The sequence below is a fragment of the Cupressus sempervirens genome, chromosome 10, assembly GCF_028749045.1.
Source record: "Cupressus sempervirens isolate cs-2001-9-10 chromosome 10, ASM2874904v1, whole genome shotgun sequence".
Classification (NCBI taxonomy): Eukaryota; Viridiplantae; Streptophyta; class Pinopsida; order Cupressales; family Cupressaceae; genus Cupressus; species Cupressus sempervirens.
In genome coordinates this window covers 278,097,505-278,113,860 of record NC_143127.1, presented here as the reverse complement: position 1 = coordinate 278,113,860, position 16,356 = coordinate 278,097,505, and the positions used below count along the sequence as shown (strand labels likewise).

The window sequence follows — 16,356 nt, the reverse complement described above, 5'->3', positions numbered from 1 at the left end:
TCAAGGATTCTTAAAATTTGCCGATTCGTGGATGATTCGATTTCGATTCATGGCCGATTCATGATTTGATTCAGCCTTGCTGATTTTGATCCAATTCCAATTCTCATTACTTTGAATTTTAGCCTTCGTAGGTATTCACCCAATACCATATATGATAGAGGTGTGGAGACAACCATTTTCTAAGATAGTCAACTGATAGCTTATGTCATGTTTCAAAGATTTCCATCGACGTTGGCAGTTTGGACATTCACCATAGTTGGAATTATTTATTTTAATTCATATTGATTGAGTCACTATCTCCAGTCGATATTGATAAAAGAAATTCTCCACACGGCATAAGCACTCTCATCCATGACTAGGTCCCTAAGGTCAACGTTAATATTGCATGTCTATTGATCCTTGTTGAGGTGCTCATGTGGGCTATGTTATGTCTTTTGATTGACTCATTCTGTTTAGTAATTTCCTTAGATGTCATTGGGAACCGGTTAAATGGGCCTCTTATTTTATTTGCTCCCGACTAGGTATTTACTGTTATAGTTATCTTATTTATTTATAAAATATCATAGTGACTAGAAGAATTCACTATTTATCAATTATCAATATTAATTTTATATGATTCATTACTTATATGTTTTTATTCCCTCTGATTTTTCTTACACCTGTATTTATAATTTAATATTATTATTTATTAAATTCTCTTTGACGGGATATTACAATTCTTCCAGAATCCAAACTACATCGTTTTACAGTATCAGACCTGACAACTCACAATATGCTAAAGAATTCCAAAAGGGTCTTTAAAGCGTAATTCATTAAGCCACCAACACAATAGGGGGTGATGGAAGTTGTGTCACCAATCATAAGATCAAATTTATAAATTTGCTATTCTTTGTAAATGTCCTTGTGGCATTTTCTGTAAGACAAAAGTGTGCACTTTATTAACTGTAGATGCCAACAAAGTGAAGGAGGAAGCAAGGCTGTACATTAGTTCCGCATCACCCCACCAAAAGTACACACATTTCATTTCAATATCAGTTCTCCTTTCTAGGTTAAATATGTTGCTTTTTGGTGTCATGCATTTTTCATGCTTGATCTTTTATTAAATTTTTAACACAATCTTATGTTGCCAATATCATCCAAACTTACGGGTAGAAAAACTACCTAACATAGTGGATCAAGAAAGGCGATAAATCTTACACTTCATATCCACACAGAAATATGTCAGGCCATAGGGAATCTTGACTATGAGCTTCTATTGATCATCCATTTCTCCAAGAAAAGAACCGCTAGAAGAGACCAATGTTTTGGAGATAATTCAAAGGATTCTTAAGGTTATATTACTAGCAGGATATCAAAATGTGATTTGTCAGCTCATGCTCTTCTAAGCAGTGCAGAAAGGCAGGAATGGCATAAGTGCAAATGCCTATTTCAGCTTCCACTTTCAAAAACTCAATGTCCCAAAAAGAGATCACAACCCTGTATTACTGATAACATATATTTTTTCATGCTTTACATTAATATCTGTTTTGGTCAATCAAAAATCACACCTTTCCTTTGATTGTTTAACATTCATACTGCCTTCAACTAATCAAAGACCAACTTCAATTTCCTCTGAATAATATTCCTTCACAAACTATCATACAGTTATTTACACTCCCTGATATGTTTTCCTAATGTCAGCTTAGGGGGATGGTTTTTCTTTTCTATATAAACATTTTTCTGTAAGTATGTTAAGGTATCCAGATACGTAGCAAGTGATTTTCTGTGGTACTAATATCTTTGTCCATTGAGATATATTAATTCTTTCAAAGAAAGCTTCACACCTTCTCAAGATTAACCATTGGAAGTAAAGCACAAAATTTCAATATCCTCCTACTGCTTGTTCCGTCTCTTGCAACCTATTTGAACTAGAAATTATTGTCTAATGATATAATAAGGCAGAAAAGTACTTTGTTTTATGTTTTTAATAACCTCATTCATCTTTTGTAAAATCATGGAGGACTATGTATATCTCGTACTTATTGGTAACTGTTGTTTTTATACATGTGATTATAGCAGAACACTACCTGTGGTCATAAACAAGTCATTGAAATTGGGGACAATGTAAATGGGGCAGCCCTTGCTCTCATTCGGTACAAAGGAAAGCTATACAGTGGCCATTCGGATGGTTCTATTAAGGTGGAAAATATCATTATTTCTCCCTATATTTAAGTTTTAGTAGGGACATTAAAGCATATGTTGATAAATGTGATATTAGTTTAGTAGTTTTTGCAAACATTCAGGCTGAAATCTTTCGTTTTTAATTGTAAAAAGACAACATGTTCAATGCATATGGAAATTTGTTTTCATTTTTTACCCTTGGCACAAAACTGGTACTCATACTTGAAATCTAACATTCAATGCCTCTTTGAAAAGGTATGGGAGGTCAACTGTAAACCTTTCCAGCTTGTGCAGCAGGTTAGGGAGCATAAAAAATCAGTGACATGTTTTTCATTGCTCGAGCCTAGCAAGTGTCTTATTAGTGGATCTGCAGATAAAACTGTGAGGGTAATTATCTTCCTTAATAGTTCTTGATTCCTTAACATGAATATAATCAATGAGCATTAGTTTGTCAGCATAAATTGCTGTTGTCATCCTGTTGAATACAAGTTGTGCTCTTAGAAATTTTGATGTATGAGTCACTGCCTTGTTTAACATGATTGTGTCATTGTGTCAAACAGATTTGGAATGGTCTACAGGGGAAATTGGAGTGTATAATAGTCATGGACATAATGGATTCAATTCATGAGGTGGATTCCCATGGCGAGATGCTTTTTCTAGTCACCAAGAGTTGTGGAGTTAAGGTCTGTACTTTCTCAAATTTACAGGCAAATGCTTTGCTTGAAACAATGATAGGAATCCCAGATTTATGTTGAGAAGTAGTAACCATCATTACCATGAAGTAGTATACAATATTGGTGCAATCTGTTGCTTACATTTACCTGGATTTAAGTCTTAGTTTACCAAGTTCAAAAGATGTCATGAGACGAAAGTTATGTAGGTATAACAAAATATATTTCTCAATGCAAACATAATAACATTGCTTATAAATATATAATAAATATAACATTAATGTATGTAATCTAATAATAATCCTTATTATTAAAATAACAATGTTAACTATAATTTATAATCTTAATCAGTAATACAATAGCTAAGCATTAATCAAACTAATAAGATTAATTGAGGCGCTTAATCAACTGCCAACAACAATGCAAATTATTATACAAAAATCACCGTTGTCAGAAATAACAACAATAAATTGATTTATAATATTTCAACCCCTTACTCTTATTAATTAATGTTTCAAATAATATTAATAACATTATTCAAATAGTAATATATATATCTTATAGTCAATAAATCTAAATTATAATAAACATATCATGACAAGACTGATCGGGGGCCCCAACGAATGGATGTCATCTTTAATGTTGTCCCATCCCCCATTATACATTTAAAGACATCGAAAGAGGGGGAAAGACTGTTGGCAGAATACTAGAAGGCAAGTCAAAGTGCCCTTCAATGAGGAAAAACTAAGTAAGAAAAATCAGAGTTTAAACATTAATATGCATACCCAAATTTATTGGCATCAAAAGTAATGTTTTGAAAAGCCATTTGAATATGCAGGACAATAAGGGGATGAATTGAGTTCAAAACTGCATATTATGATATTGTATAAAGGTGCAAGATAAAGGGAACGTGAATATTAAATAGAGTTGTGGCCACTAGCCACATTATATATATTATTATAAGCATCAAATAAAAGGAAGTTGATAAGCGAAGGTAGTAACAAATAATTGGTAAGAAGGAAGTTGATAAGCAAAGGCGGTAACAAATAAATGGTAAGAACCTTAGCAGCCGATGGGAAGAAAATTCCAAATTTAAGGTAATGTAATTGTATTATGTGTTAAACCGTAAGGTGGAGCAATAAATTAAGGATAAGGAACGGGGGTGTAGAACATACAAGGCAACAACAAAGATACAAATGGATAGAGGATAAAAGGAAGCAAGTAAATGTGTAAGGAGAATTGATTGGAACTGTCTCTTATTAGTTATTATGAAATATATTATACAAATAATAATTAAAATATAGTGATTAATGTCGAACATAAATTCATAGAGGATCACTTAGTTAAGGAAGTAAAGCAATGATTTGAAGGTGGAATAAACACATAAATCACAAAGGGGGAATATACCTATCATTATTAGTGTAAAGAATAAATCAAAGATAAGTATATGGAGTAAAAGAAATCAATCAATGATTAAAGCTTATAGAGGATAAGAATTTCTATCGAGCAATTGAAGTTAAATCTATTGTTGGTAACCCTTTCCTCCAAGTCTGGCTTTGCGATTGCATTATACGAATACTAAGTCTTGAAAGGGTCATTACAAAAGAAAAGGAGGATGTAGACAAAATAACACCAGGATTTATCATTGTTCTAGGCTCTAGCATCTTCACAACGCCAAATGAAAGATTTTATTGTGCGAATAAAAGCTCTGCCTTCACAATTGGGAACATTAACCCATTTCAAACATAGTACTGTGGATGTTATTATAAAATGATCTAATATATTGTCACTAAGAGTGCACAGATATGCTTGAAGCATTGGAAGGATAAGAAATTTCTCAATACTGCAAACACACCACTCTAGCTGCAAGTCTTTTCCCTAAAAATGATAAATTTGATTTTTTTGCTGGGACATATAGCTTGGCATGCCTCATCTTAGGAAATTATCATGTCAATTAAACCATTTCCTACACAACCCCACAAGAGAAAAGCATGCATACAATCTTAGAGAACGACCATAATGCAAAGGTCATAGATATACCACTAGATTATGAAAGATACACCCTAGAAAAAGCCTCAAGTAATATAAAATTAGCTCCAAAAGTATCCACACTCGATGTGTTATTCAGTGATGAAATATTGCAATAAACATACATTGTCTTCATGAATCCTTCTAAAACATAAGATCTTCCATATGTGCAAATATTTATCTGCACATCCCATACCATCCTTTACATTTGTGCACTCAACAAGAGAGCTCATTACAAATGGCTCAACCCACCAGCTCCAACTAAAAAAATGCGCTTGCTTTTATAGATTCAAGCTCACACAAAATACCAAGTGGTAAGTAAAGATAAAACCATGTTCCTCAAAACGAGTACATAAAATCATTTAGACCCAACATTTACTTTTTGGAACTAAACATTTCCAATCTTAAATATTTTTTCCATGTACAGCCCACTTATAATATAACCAGCTGATGTTACGTATAACTTTACAAGTGGGTACAAATAAATATTGAATGTGACTAAACACATCTCAATAGATGCACAGCAAATACATACTTAGTTTACACTTAAAATAATTCTTTCTCGTGCAAGGTGTACAGAGTTTCCCTAATACCTAAGATATATCCCTAAGTAACCTAACACTCTTCCACCCTAAAGCCAATCCATGATGAACATTCACGGTTCAAAAAAGATGCTAAGTGTCATATGCATATGCAAGTTACTGTTTAGCATATGAAATGCAAATGAATCACTCAGGCAACTCAAAGGCCAGATGGATTAAATTTATAACAATATTCATACTGTTACTAAGTCTCATCTTCGAAGGAAATAAGCTTGAGAGAACACATATTTGAATTGCTTCATCTTTTTCTGGGCTTTTTTATTTTGAGCTTCCATAAACGAACTTCTGATATTTTCTTGTAATACTATCACTTCTCCCACAAGACACAAACCATCTTTAATTTCCTTTAAGCTTTAACTGATATTTACAGATTCATAATCCAATATTGCATGAAGTGAAACTTTTGGGTTTTGAATTCATTACTTCACATGCTTTAGACTCCTACTAACATCTGTAATTACACCATTTAGAATAATAAATAACTTCACAAGCTTTAGACTCCTATTTGCACCTCCACAAAATATCGTTTTATAACTGCAAACTCACATGGCAAAAATTATTTCTTTCCTAAAATTTTAGGAGGCGTATGTAACTTTGAATAGTAGACCTTGACAAAAGATATTTGTACAATGCAAGTCTATTAAATGTTTATAACTCCATGCCAAATAGTTAAAAAATGGATACTTTGTTAGATAGGGATTCAATAACCATACAAATACACTAAATTCTTAACTTTAAAAATGTTAGTTATATAGATTCTTTGGTTTTTATAGTTTGGTTTATAATATTCATTTTGTTGTTTTATTTTTTTTGTTTGTGCAATTTTCAAATGTTCTACATTATAATTTTTTTTGCAAATTTTGAATGCTTCTCCATGAATTGTAATCTGGAGATGGCACCGGGAAAGTGGTGCCATATTTATACATATCATATATGGCCCAAATATAAGCTTTGTATAAGGCTTCTTCTAGATACGATATCAATTTCACATCTTGCAGTATCATATCTGCATCTGGTATCCGACATGAGGATGCATGTATCCATACAGAGGATGGAAGTGTTGGAGCATCAAGTCCACTCTAGGACCTACAACCTATTGTAAACCTTCACAAAGAGAAGACAAATATTTCACCAAGAATGGATCAACTGTATTGTGATGACTATCCTTACCTAACACCTAGAAGGAATATATGATGCCTAAGTTAAGCATGTGAGTAAGGGGGTTGGATTTGGTTTCATACTAGATGACATTGAGGAGGATGAGTTAGATGAGGAGTCATTGCCAGTGCTAGGAGGATGAGTCACACACTAAGTCAAACATTTTGAGTGAAGAAGCACAATCACACCCAATGTAGACTTCTAGGACTAGACCTTCTAGTTCTACTTCTCGCTTAATTTTTACTAGAGTTGGGAAGAGGAAGATGTAATTGTAATGATGTATTTGTTGTTATGTGGAGCCTAATCAGACTTAGAGGTTAATTTTTTATCACTTCCTTCAATGTGGTTTCCTCTCATATTTTTCTATAAGGGCCAACGGGCAGCGCCCCTTGTGGGGTCTTAGGGTGGAGCCCCAGACGTGCTCCCTAAAATGGCTTTATTATTATAAAAGGCATCAAGAGTTATTTTTCTATTGGACGACATATTCTAGCCCTAATTTTGTAACCCACATAAGTCTTGTATAAAATGTCTTAGGGTTAGGGGTTTTATGATGTTTGATGATTTTAGTAGCTTCTTGTAGCGGTATTGAGTTGCAAGGGATTGCAGATTGTAATCAGGATGAATCATTGTATAATAATATTGGACTAGCTATTTGATGGACGTGGCCCAAGGATTGGGTGAACCACGTTAAATTTGTGCCTTCTGTTTGTTTATGTGTGCTTTATTCCTTGTGATATTGGTTATATTTGCATGTAACTGTTATATTTCTATTTATCTAATTCTAACAGTGTTTACTTTTAGTTGTACAAAAACTATTTACTATTTTGCTATTAGCCATTAACACTCCTCATGAGAATGCAATATTGTACCCACTTTGCATTTAAATATATCTAGATTCAGCTTGTTTCTTTTGTGCTCTCATTAATTGACTCATTGGATGCATCTTCTCATTGAATTTTACAATAAAAATAAATGCATTTTTAATTAAATTTAAGCAATTTTTTAAGTTTCCCCGTTTTTTGCCGAAAAGTAGTTGAGCTTTTCACAAATTCTTCTAAGGCCTTGGCTATATTTGGTGAGTTTGCCAACTATGTATATAATCAAATATAGGAAGGAAGAAAGGAGATAACATAGCCCTCCATAATGAATAAGCTGCAATGTTGTTGAAGGATGCTTAGGAGAAAAAAAAGATGACCTAGTGCTTATAAGTAACACATCTTCCCTTAGGAAGAAACAAGTCCACCAAATGATTAAGAAGCCACTCCAAATAGGAATACTTAAAAATTCAGTATGAGTCTCCAAGCTCAAGTAAGCCTGCACATACTCATGATCAAAATTAACCAAGGAATGTGGCAAAGAAGGAGAATGACAAAACTCATCAATATCGATATCCAGAGATGAATCAATAATAGTGGTCAAACTATCATCAAAGAGGAGAGATCCCCTCAAATGCCTCCCAAATCTACAAGATGAGACTCCACAAACAAGTTTAACATATTTTGCAAATACTCATCCCACATAGCAACATTTGGAACACTAAGATCAACCTTCTGAATAAATGCAATCTCCAAATTTGAAGATGTGGGACATGGTGGAGGAGGAAGCTCAATGCTAGTCTCAAGAATGCCAAGGTTGAAATGACCAAACTTCTCTTTACTAAACATGATTCACGATTGGTAGAAGGGTATTAACATCATCTAGAGGAACATCATCATCAGGAACAAAATGAGTACAATCGAGATGCATGATTAACCACACTTGTAGCAATGATCTTTCTAATCTTTACATCTCTAATGTATACATGATTAGGAGGATACTCCACTATATTTTTTTGTGCACCATGAGTAATTTGATAAATAGAAAGGAGATTAGTGGTCAACAAGGGTACATAAAAAAATCAGTAGATAATCATTTGCCAATAGCAATAGAACCTTTCTTATAGACCTTCATGTATGAATTATTACCCATCAAAATGTCAGGTGAACTACATGGCTCAAAAGAAGAAAACATGTCTGTAGAATACACCATATGATGTGCTGCACCGAAATCAAGAAGCCATCTACCATTCCTAGGAACATTAGATACCAAGAGGGCATTAACTTTACCAAAATTTGAAGTTCTTGACTTTGTGGATGAAGATAGAGAAGCTACCAATTGTGTAGCTAACGAAGATGGAGACATTAATGAGGGTAAATGGATATCGTGCTCTTGAAGAAGGTGAGTAAGACCATCAATCTTCTTAAATCAACACTCATGCTTGTCTTCTCCTTGGTTTTTGCAATAAGAACATTTGATCTTTTCAAATGATTCCTCTTGGGAAGAGGTCTTGGACTCAAGATTAGGTAGTAAAGGAGGGCCTTTATTTCTTTCATTAGACTTAGAACCCTTATGTTATTTCTTGTCCTTGCCACTTGAAGTCTTTGGACTGGGGTCCTCTACAAGAAATGTTTGGGACCTTGGTGGCATCAATGTGCCCATCTATGCCAACTTTGCTTGTTCTCTTGTGAGCTATGATGGAAAACCATCAAGAGAAGGAATTTTGTGTGCACTACCTAGAGCATCTATAGTAGCATAAAACGTAAAAACAAAGATTGAATAATCAGGACCAAGCTTAGAAAGAATAGATAGTATCAAGTGCTCATTGGCTTTTGTAACCTCATATTCAGACAACTACTTTCTAAGAGAATTGAACTTGGTGAAGAAGTCCTGGATGTGATCAAAGTGTCTAGGATCAAGGGTCATTTGTTCATCCTCCAAATGAAGTTTTCTCATCTCATCTGGCTTACCAAAGAGATTTTCCAAGGTAGTCCAAATATCATTAGGAGTCCTGCAAGATGGAACGCGACATTGATGATCGAGAGAAATAGACAACTGAAGAGTACTAAGAGCTTCATCTCATCTATCAAGTTATGATCTCTTTTCTACAACACCTAGTGTGGGTTTGGGTTTAAGATCTTCACTATATGTGGTTTTGTGTGACTTCAATGTTAGCAACAATAACTCCATTTGTGATTTCTACTGTAACAAATGGATTTTCATAACAAAATAAAGAAGAACTAATATTTGGTTTCACATAGAAAAGAAAGAGTTTTCATCAACCAATTTTCAAAATAAAACATCTTAAATCATTTTCATGAGACATGAACTGATTTAACAACTCATCTATCAAGTTATGATCTCTTTTCTACAACACCTAGTGTGGGTTTGGGTTTAAGATCTTCACTATATGTGGTTTTGTGGGACTTCAATGTTAGCAACAATAACTCCATTTGTGATTTCTACTGTAACAAACGGATTTTCATAACAAAATAGAGAAGAACTAATATTTGGTTTTGCATAGAAAAGAAAGAGTTTTCATCAACTAATTTTCGAAATAAAACATCTTAAATCCTTTTCATGACACATGAACTGATTTAACTACTAACGATTAATTTAGATAGCCATTCAACTGAAGTAACTGAAATAACAATTAATTGAAGTAACTAAAATAATGATTAACTGAAGGAACTGAAATAATGATTTCCTATCTTCCCTAGCATACATAATTAGTTACAAGAGGGAAATAATTTCATATCAGGAATGGAAAGAGAAACATACAAGAAGTAATTGGCGAGTCTTTAACTAGTTGTGCAAGCCTCGGTTTTTGGTAAGAGGACAAACATTGACTTAGGCTTAACCTCCCAACCTCGAACCATATCCATCCCCACACAATCTTTTGAAAAGAAAGGCCCTCCCTACCCCGGGATTGGGCTTGGGGTACTACTAGTCCAGCCACTTGAGCATTTCCGGTGTTTAGAATGTCCGCACAGTTATTTGGACGGACATGTCTGAATAACTGGCACTACTGACATCAAGTGATCTTATGAAGGCAAACATGCCCTTTAATGACCTTGGCTAAGGTTTTTGGATAAGTTCTATTACCCGATCACCACCACTCGACTAAACAACAAGAGAACAATAAATATGAACATGCATGAGCTATTGAACGATTTTCCTTTATAAAATAATATATAATTGTTATATCATTTCTGACTTTGTTTCCATGTTATTGTAGATTTCTTTATCACCTCTTCACCTCTTCCTTGGTCATACAACTGGGTGAGTCCCAAGTGTTTAAATCTCAGAGTAAACCAACTCCTTCTGCTGATCCTCAACTATTGTATGAATAATTACATATTTCAGTATATCACAACTTTTATGGCTTGAGAAAATATTCTTAAGATTTGCAAAAGTACAATTCGATTTTGACTTACAGTGGTAAAAGAAAGCTGTTTGGACTTGACAATTTGTTTTTATTCAATATGGAAAGATTAGTCTCTTTGATAATACAGTGCAAATTTCTCATGGGTGTACTTCTTTCTGCTATAATTTCTAAGGCAGAAATAAAAGAATGAATATGTATGACTCCAAAAGGGAAATGACCACCTAACTTGGTTTGACTTAATGGAAACGTGAGACCTGGCTTGATGTTTAACAACCAGCTTCTTCACAGAAGCAATCCGTATGCAATATCAGAATATATCTAATTCCCGACCATCAACAAGGGGGTAGGATAAGGAATAAAACTGTAAAAAGATACGCAGAGGTAAAATCATGTGGAGGCACTATACATCTTTGCCTTCTCTCGGCTCCAAATATATGCAGAGGCATTCGATTTCTTAAAGGCTTCCAAGAAGCCGTAACTCTTAAAGAAATGTTTTGACTTCTTGGACGCCGATATCAAATGCCAAGTGTGCATTTCAGTTTCTAGTAAGAATTGAATAAATAAGGAAAAGAATTTGAAGGTTATAAGTTGAGGATAATTTATTATATATTTATCTACTTGCACGTAGATGTATTTATAAGACGACATCATATTATATGTTTTATCCAAGGTCGTATCTTTTTATTATGTATATCTAAGTACATGCTTTATTTGGAAGATTATTTTATCTTCTTGTACATGTATTTAAATGTACGTATTAGATAGAATCTTGTATAAAAATAATTTTATGGTGTCACCTTTATTTCTAAATCTATGTGCACATACATAAATGTGTTACAAAGAAATGATGGAAAAGTCAACCATAAGCCGTTAAAGGTATGTACTTTAATTAAGTTAAAATCATTAATGTTTTTAATATTTATCTAATAACTCATGCGTGTCCAAATGATTGTACCCTGCTATACAAGTTGCTAGCTCCTTACCAAGATAGTTAGAGGTCATACCTGTCGACCAGATAAATGGACTAAGATAGTACCCCATTCTGTTGATCCCATTTAGCAATGCTTCTCCCCTTTTTCTTATCCTGCAATCACCCGTACAACATTTTCTACAATAATAACAAGTTCCATGATAAATCCATAATAACATTTAACGTAGATATTAGTAAGGAATTTAACCATAATTCCGAAACCAAACAACTGTTAACTACTATCATTATCGTATGATAAAAATGGATAACGACCATCATCATTAAACAGTTAGACAATATAATTGACAACAAACATTTTCATAGAATACAATGGTTATATTTAACTACCCTTTTCACATGATTATGAAAGAAAATCCATTCGATTCAACGACTATAATAAATTTAAATTAGGTCAAAAAATTGGGATGTAACATCTACTCATGATAATTATATGGAGTTAGAAGTAAAACTTTGGGCCAATCCGTACTCAAACAAGAGAATGCAACAAATATATTTCACAATACCAACGAGTTATTCCTTTGTTTATGGTAAATAATGTTAAACCAGCATTCAACTCTGCTGGATTAAATGAGTTCATAGCCTTTCATTCTCCGAAGGCTAAGTGGAGAAATAAGGAGAAATAAATTAAATATAAAGTCAATAAATAAATAAATCTAAAGGTGACTTTATATTTAATTAATTTAATTGGAAAGTGAAGTTTCTAGAGAGTGCAATTAAATAATATTTTATTTCCTTCTAGAAGGGTGAAGGAAAAGAATAAATAGAGGCAAGAGCTTCATTGTTAGGCATCTGATTATTGTCAATTGTATTTGATATAAACTTGGAAGAAGAAACTAAGGGTTTTTGATTTCAGTTAGCCATTGTAGAGCGTCAATTCTTCAGTGTTGCAACCATTTGAGGTGGTGAAATATCCACTGAATTTGGCATTTAGGAGAGCTTCATTATGGAGTTCTATTTGTGCTTAAATTGGAGGAATACATTTAAGTCTGGCTGCTACAGTGTCGTGAATAGTACCTGCACTATAGTACTTGGCTTGATTATGATTGCAATTTCATCTCCTTCATTAGGTGATTTGTATATCAGGTTCTACTATCAATTTGCATCATTTGGCATTGTAAAGGTGGCTATCATAAGTAGTTGTAGATGCACATTTTATATCAGATTTATAATGTCATTTTTACTCTTTTTTTTTTGGGTTTGCAAAGCCAAGAGCCTTGGAATATTATGTTAAGCATTGAATTAGAAAATATCTCACTAAAGGAGTGATAAGTTGTAGGTCTATATATTTGATGTAATGTGCATATTTATATCTTCCATGATTGACATAATAGTATGCATGCCAGGTGTTTGACAAAATACCAATTGGCTGTAAGTGCACATTTTTCATTTAGAATTCATCTATATGCATTTGAAAAGCCAAAAGAGAATTGCATATGCATTTAGTTCTTTTCTTAGATATAGTAGTAATCAATTACAAACTTTAAGATTCCTTTTGATATCATTTCAAGCAAGCATAATCAGTCTGAAACTCAGAAACAACAAGCATAGAGATCGTAGTGGAAGCGTTTGACAATATTCCTTGACCTACAAATCAACAAGTTGAGGTTCGAATTGACAAAGGATATTACAGTGGTATCAGAGCTAAATCCTGCCATCCTGAGTGTTTAGTAATCGCATGCAACCACCTGGGGTTGGCTCTCACAGATTTTACACTCGTAGGCAAGCTTTGTTTGACAGGGAACAAGAATTTGATAGGTAGCTAGACACCATAGGTGATAGGAAAGAGGGTAGCCCACCAAGAGACAATAGGAATGAGGATTAGGAATCATGGGAATGTTTTAGAGCAATGGTTATAGGACAAGAGCCAATGGCTCAGTCTTTGCAGGCACTCACCACCATGGTTCAGCGCATGAACCCATAGGACAGACGAAATTAGGAACAAGGGGATAACAGGAGTGCAGGGGGATCACCTAGAGCTCATAGAACTCTTTCCAGAACAACAGATAGGCCCACATGTCCTACCTTTGTTAGAGAGGAACTAGTACAAGAGCCAACAGAGGAAGCTGAGGATGGGACATTTGCAAATATCCTTATCGTTGCTAATGATGAATGGGAGTTATTGGCACTGTAGGTGCAGGAGATAATGACTTTTGAGAGGTTTGTGAATCAAAGAAGAGAACACTACCGTGCAATCTGACAGAATAGAAGACCTCGTGGTGAGGATAATGAATTAAAGCGTGCTACAGGGAAGCTTTCCTTCACTACATTTGATGAGAGTAGTAGAATGAGAGCGCGAGCTTGGATTCACAAGCTTGATACCTTCTTAGCATTGAGACCTATGACAGAAGTGGAGGCAATACAATATGCCACACTACATTTAGAGGGAGCTGCACATGATTGGTGGTACCATGGAATGGTTACCCTTCAACATAACCAAGTGACTTCATAGCGGGAATTTGTGGACAGGTTGGTAGAGAGGTTTGATAAGAAGGATCCAGAAGTCTACTTCAGGGAGCTGGTCCAGTTGAAACAGACATGCGGATTGGAGTATTCCATTAGTGACTTTCAGAGGCTATCCGTTATGGTGCCAAATATATTAGATAGGAGATTGGTTGTTTTGTTCACTGAGGGATTATCTTAACCATTGAAGGGTTGAGTAAAAGCCTTTGATCCATTCAATTTGCAAGAAGCAATTAAGAAGGCTAAAGTATGGAACAAGCAGCCCCAGTAAATAAATTTCAGTCAAAGGGTGCATCATCTAGCAAAGACAAACCATTCTTCAAGAAACCTGAGAGAAATGAAACAAAGGCTAAAAATAAAGATAAATCATTTGCTCCTTTGGATAGAGAGACATTGAATGATTTAAGGAAGAAAAAACTCTTTTTATTGCAAAGGACCCTATGACATGAACCACTATTGTCCTCTGAGGCCAAAGGGGAAAGCAAACAGGGTTGTGTGGGCTTATTATGAGGATTCTGATTCTGAAAATTTAGACCAGCAATCCAAAAATGAGGAATCAATTGAAGAAAAGGAAGACACAAATGATATAGGTGATGAGAAAACTGAGGGTAGACTTAAGGAAGCCCGTCTCACTAGTGTACACCAAGAGGGATCGTTCAAGATGAGAGGGGTATTGGCTGGTCAACGAGTTATTACTTTGCTTGATACAGGTGCTACTCACAATTTTATTGATTCCAGATTAATTGAGAGGCATGGGATATAGACATAGCAATTTGAGGGTCTGAGAATGAAGGTAGCTGATGGCTACATCCTCAAATGTGACAGGAAGATTACAAGTTTGCACCTAAAGATTAACAATTTTAATTTCAAAGCATATTTTTATGTTGTTGACATGGGTGATACAGATTTGGTCTTGGGTATGACTTGGTTACATGATATAAGGGACTTCACTCTCAATTTGAGAGATATGAAGATGAAGTTTCAGTCAGAAGGGAAGGGCCATATACTTAAGCCATTCATGACATTGGGTTTAAGATGATGTCTTGTAGATGCATGGAGAGCTTGTTGAGACATGACTAGGTTGAGTGTGCAGCCCGTTGCATTTTAATGCCATCATAGGGGCAGCAAAAATTAGAATATCACCCAGACATATAGGAACTGAGAATCAAGCACTACAAGGGTTTTAGTGAAATACCACCAGGTAGACCTCCAGATAGAGGTATTGAGCATATTATTGAGTTAGAGGAGGGTGCTAAACCCATCATGATCACACACTACAGGCATCCAAAGAGATTGAAGGATGAGATCGAGAAAACTATCAAGGAACTACTTGCTATGGGGCACATTAGATCAAGTAAGTTGCCTTTCGCTTCTTCTGTGGTTCTGGTGACGAAGAAGGATGAAACTCTTAGGATGTGCATAGATTACAGGGTCCTGAACAAGAAGACTATCAAAAATAGGTACCCCATCCCACGGATTGATGAGTTATTAGATGAGCTACATGGAGCATGTTTCTTCTCCAAAATTGATTTGAGATCAGGCTATCATCAGATCCGAGTCAAAGAGAAGGATATAGAGAAGATGACATTCAGTTGTCATTGTGGCCATTTTGAGTTTTGAGTTATGCCATTTGGGCTAACTAATGCTCCAACTACTTTTCAGTTCACAATGAACAGGGTCTTTCAGCATCAGTTGAGGAAATTTGTGTTAGTCTTCTTTGATGACATCCTGGTGTATAGTACGACATAGGATGAGCATGTGCGACATTTAGACACTGTGTTGAGCATTCTAAGCAGGGAGTCCTTGTATGCAAAGGAGTCCAAATGTGATTTGGGATTATCGGAGTTATTATATCTGGGTCACATTATCACTGTTTAGGGAGTACGCATGGATCCTAAGAAGATTCATGCTATTATTGATTGACCTACTCTAGTGAACCGGACACAGTTGCGAGGATTTTTGGGGTTGTGTGGATTCTACAGGAGGTTTGCTAGTGGATATTCTAGGCATGCAACACCCTTGATAGACTTGATGAGAAAGGGGGCTTTCTTATGGACTCTTGAGGCACAAGAGTGTTTTGAT

The 16,356-nt window shown here is 34.8% G+C and overlaps 1 protein-coding gene across 4 annotated transcripts in view; it reads left to right on the top strand.

Annotated features, from left to right (window-relative positions):
* LOC149533729 (Transducin/WD40 repeat-like superfamily protein) overlaps window positions 1–16,356 on the top strand; it is a 106,227-nt gene that overhangs the window by 37,989 nt on the left and 51,882 nt on the right. For 2 of the 4 annotated variants that reach the window (XM_089803142.1, XM_089803140.1), the window contains 3 exons: window positions 2,059–2,178; window positions 2,416–2,547; window positions 2,721–2,843. In XM_089803142.1, the coding sequence (XP_089659268.1) occupies window positions 2,059–2,178; window positions 2,416–2,547; window positions 2,721–2,843 (375 nt within the window). Of the gene's footprint in view, window positions 1–2,055; window positions 2,179–2,415; window positions 2,548–2,720; window positions 2,844–16,356 lie in introns of all 4 variants that reach the window. The other 2 variants (XM_089803141.1, XM_089803139.1) reach the window with 1 other exon arrangement.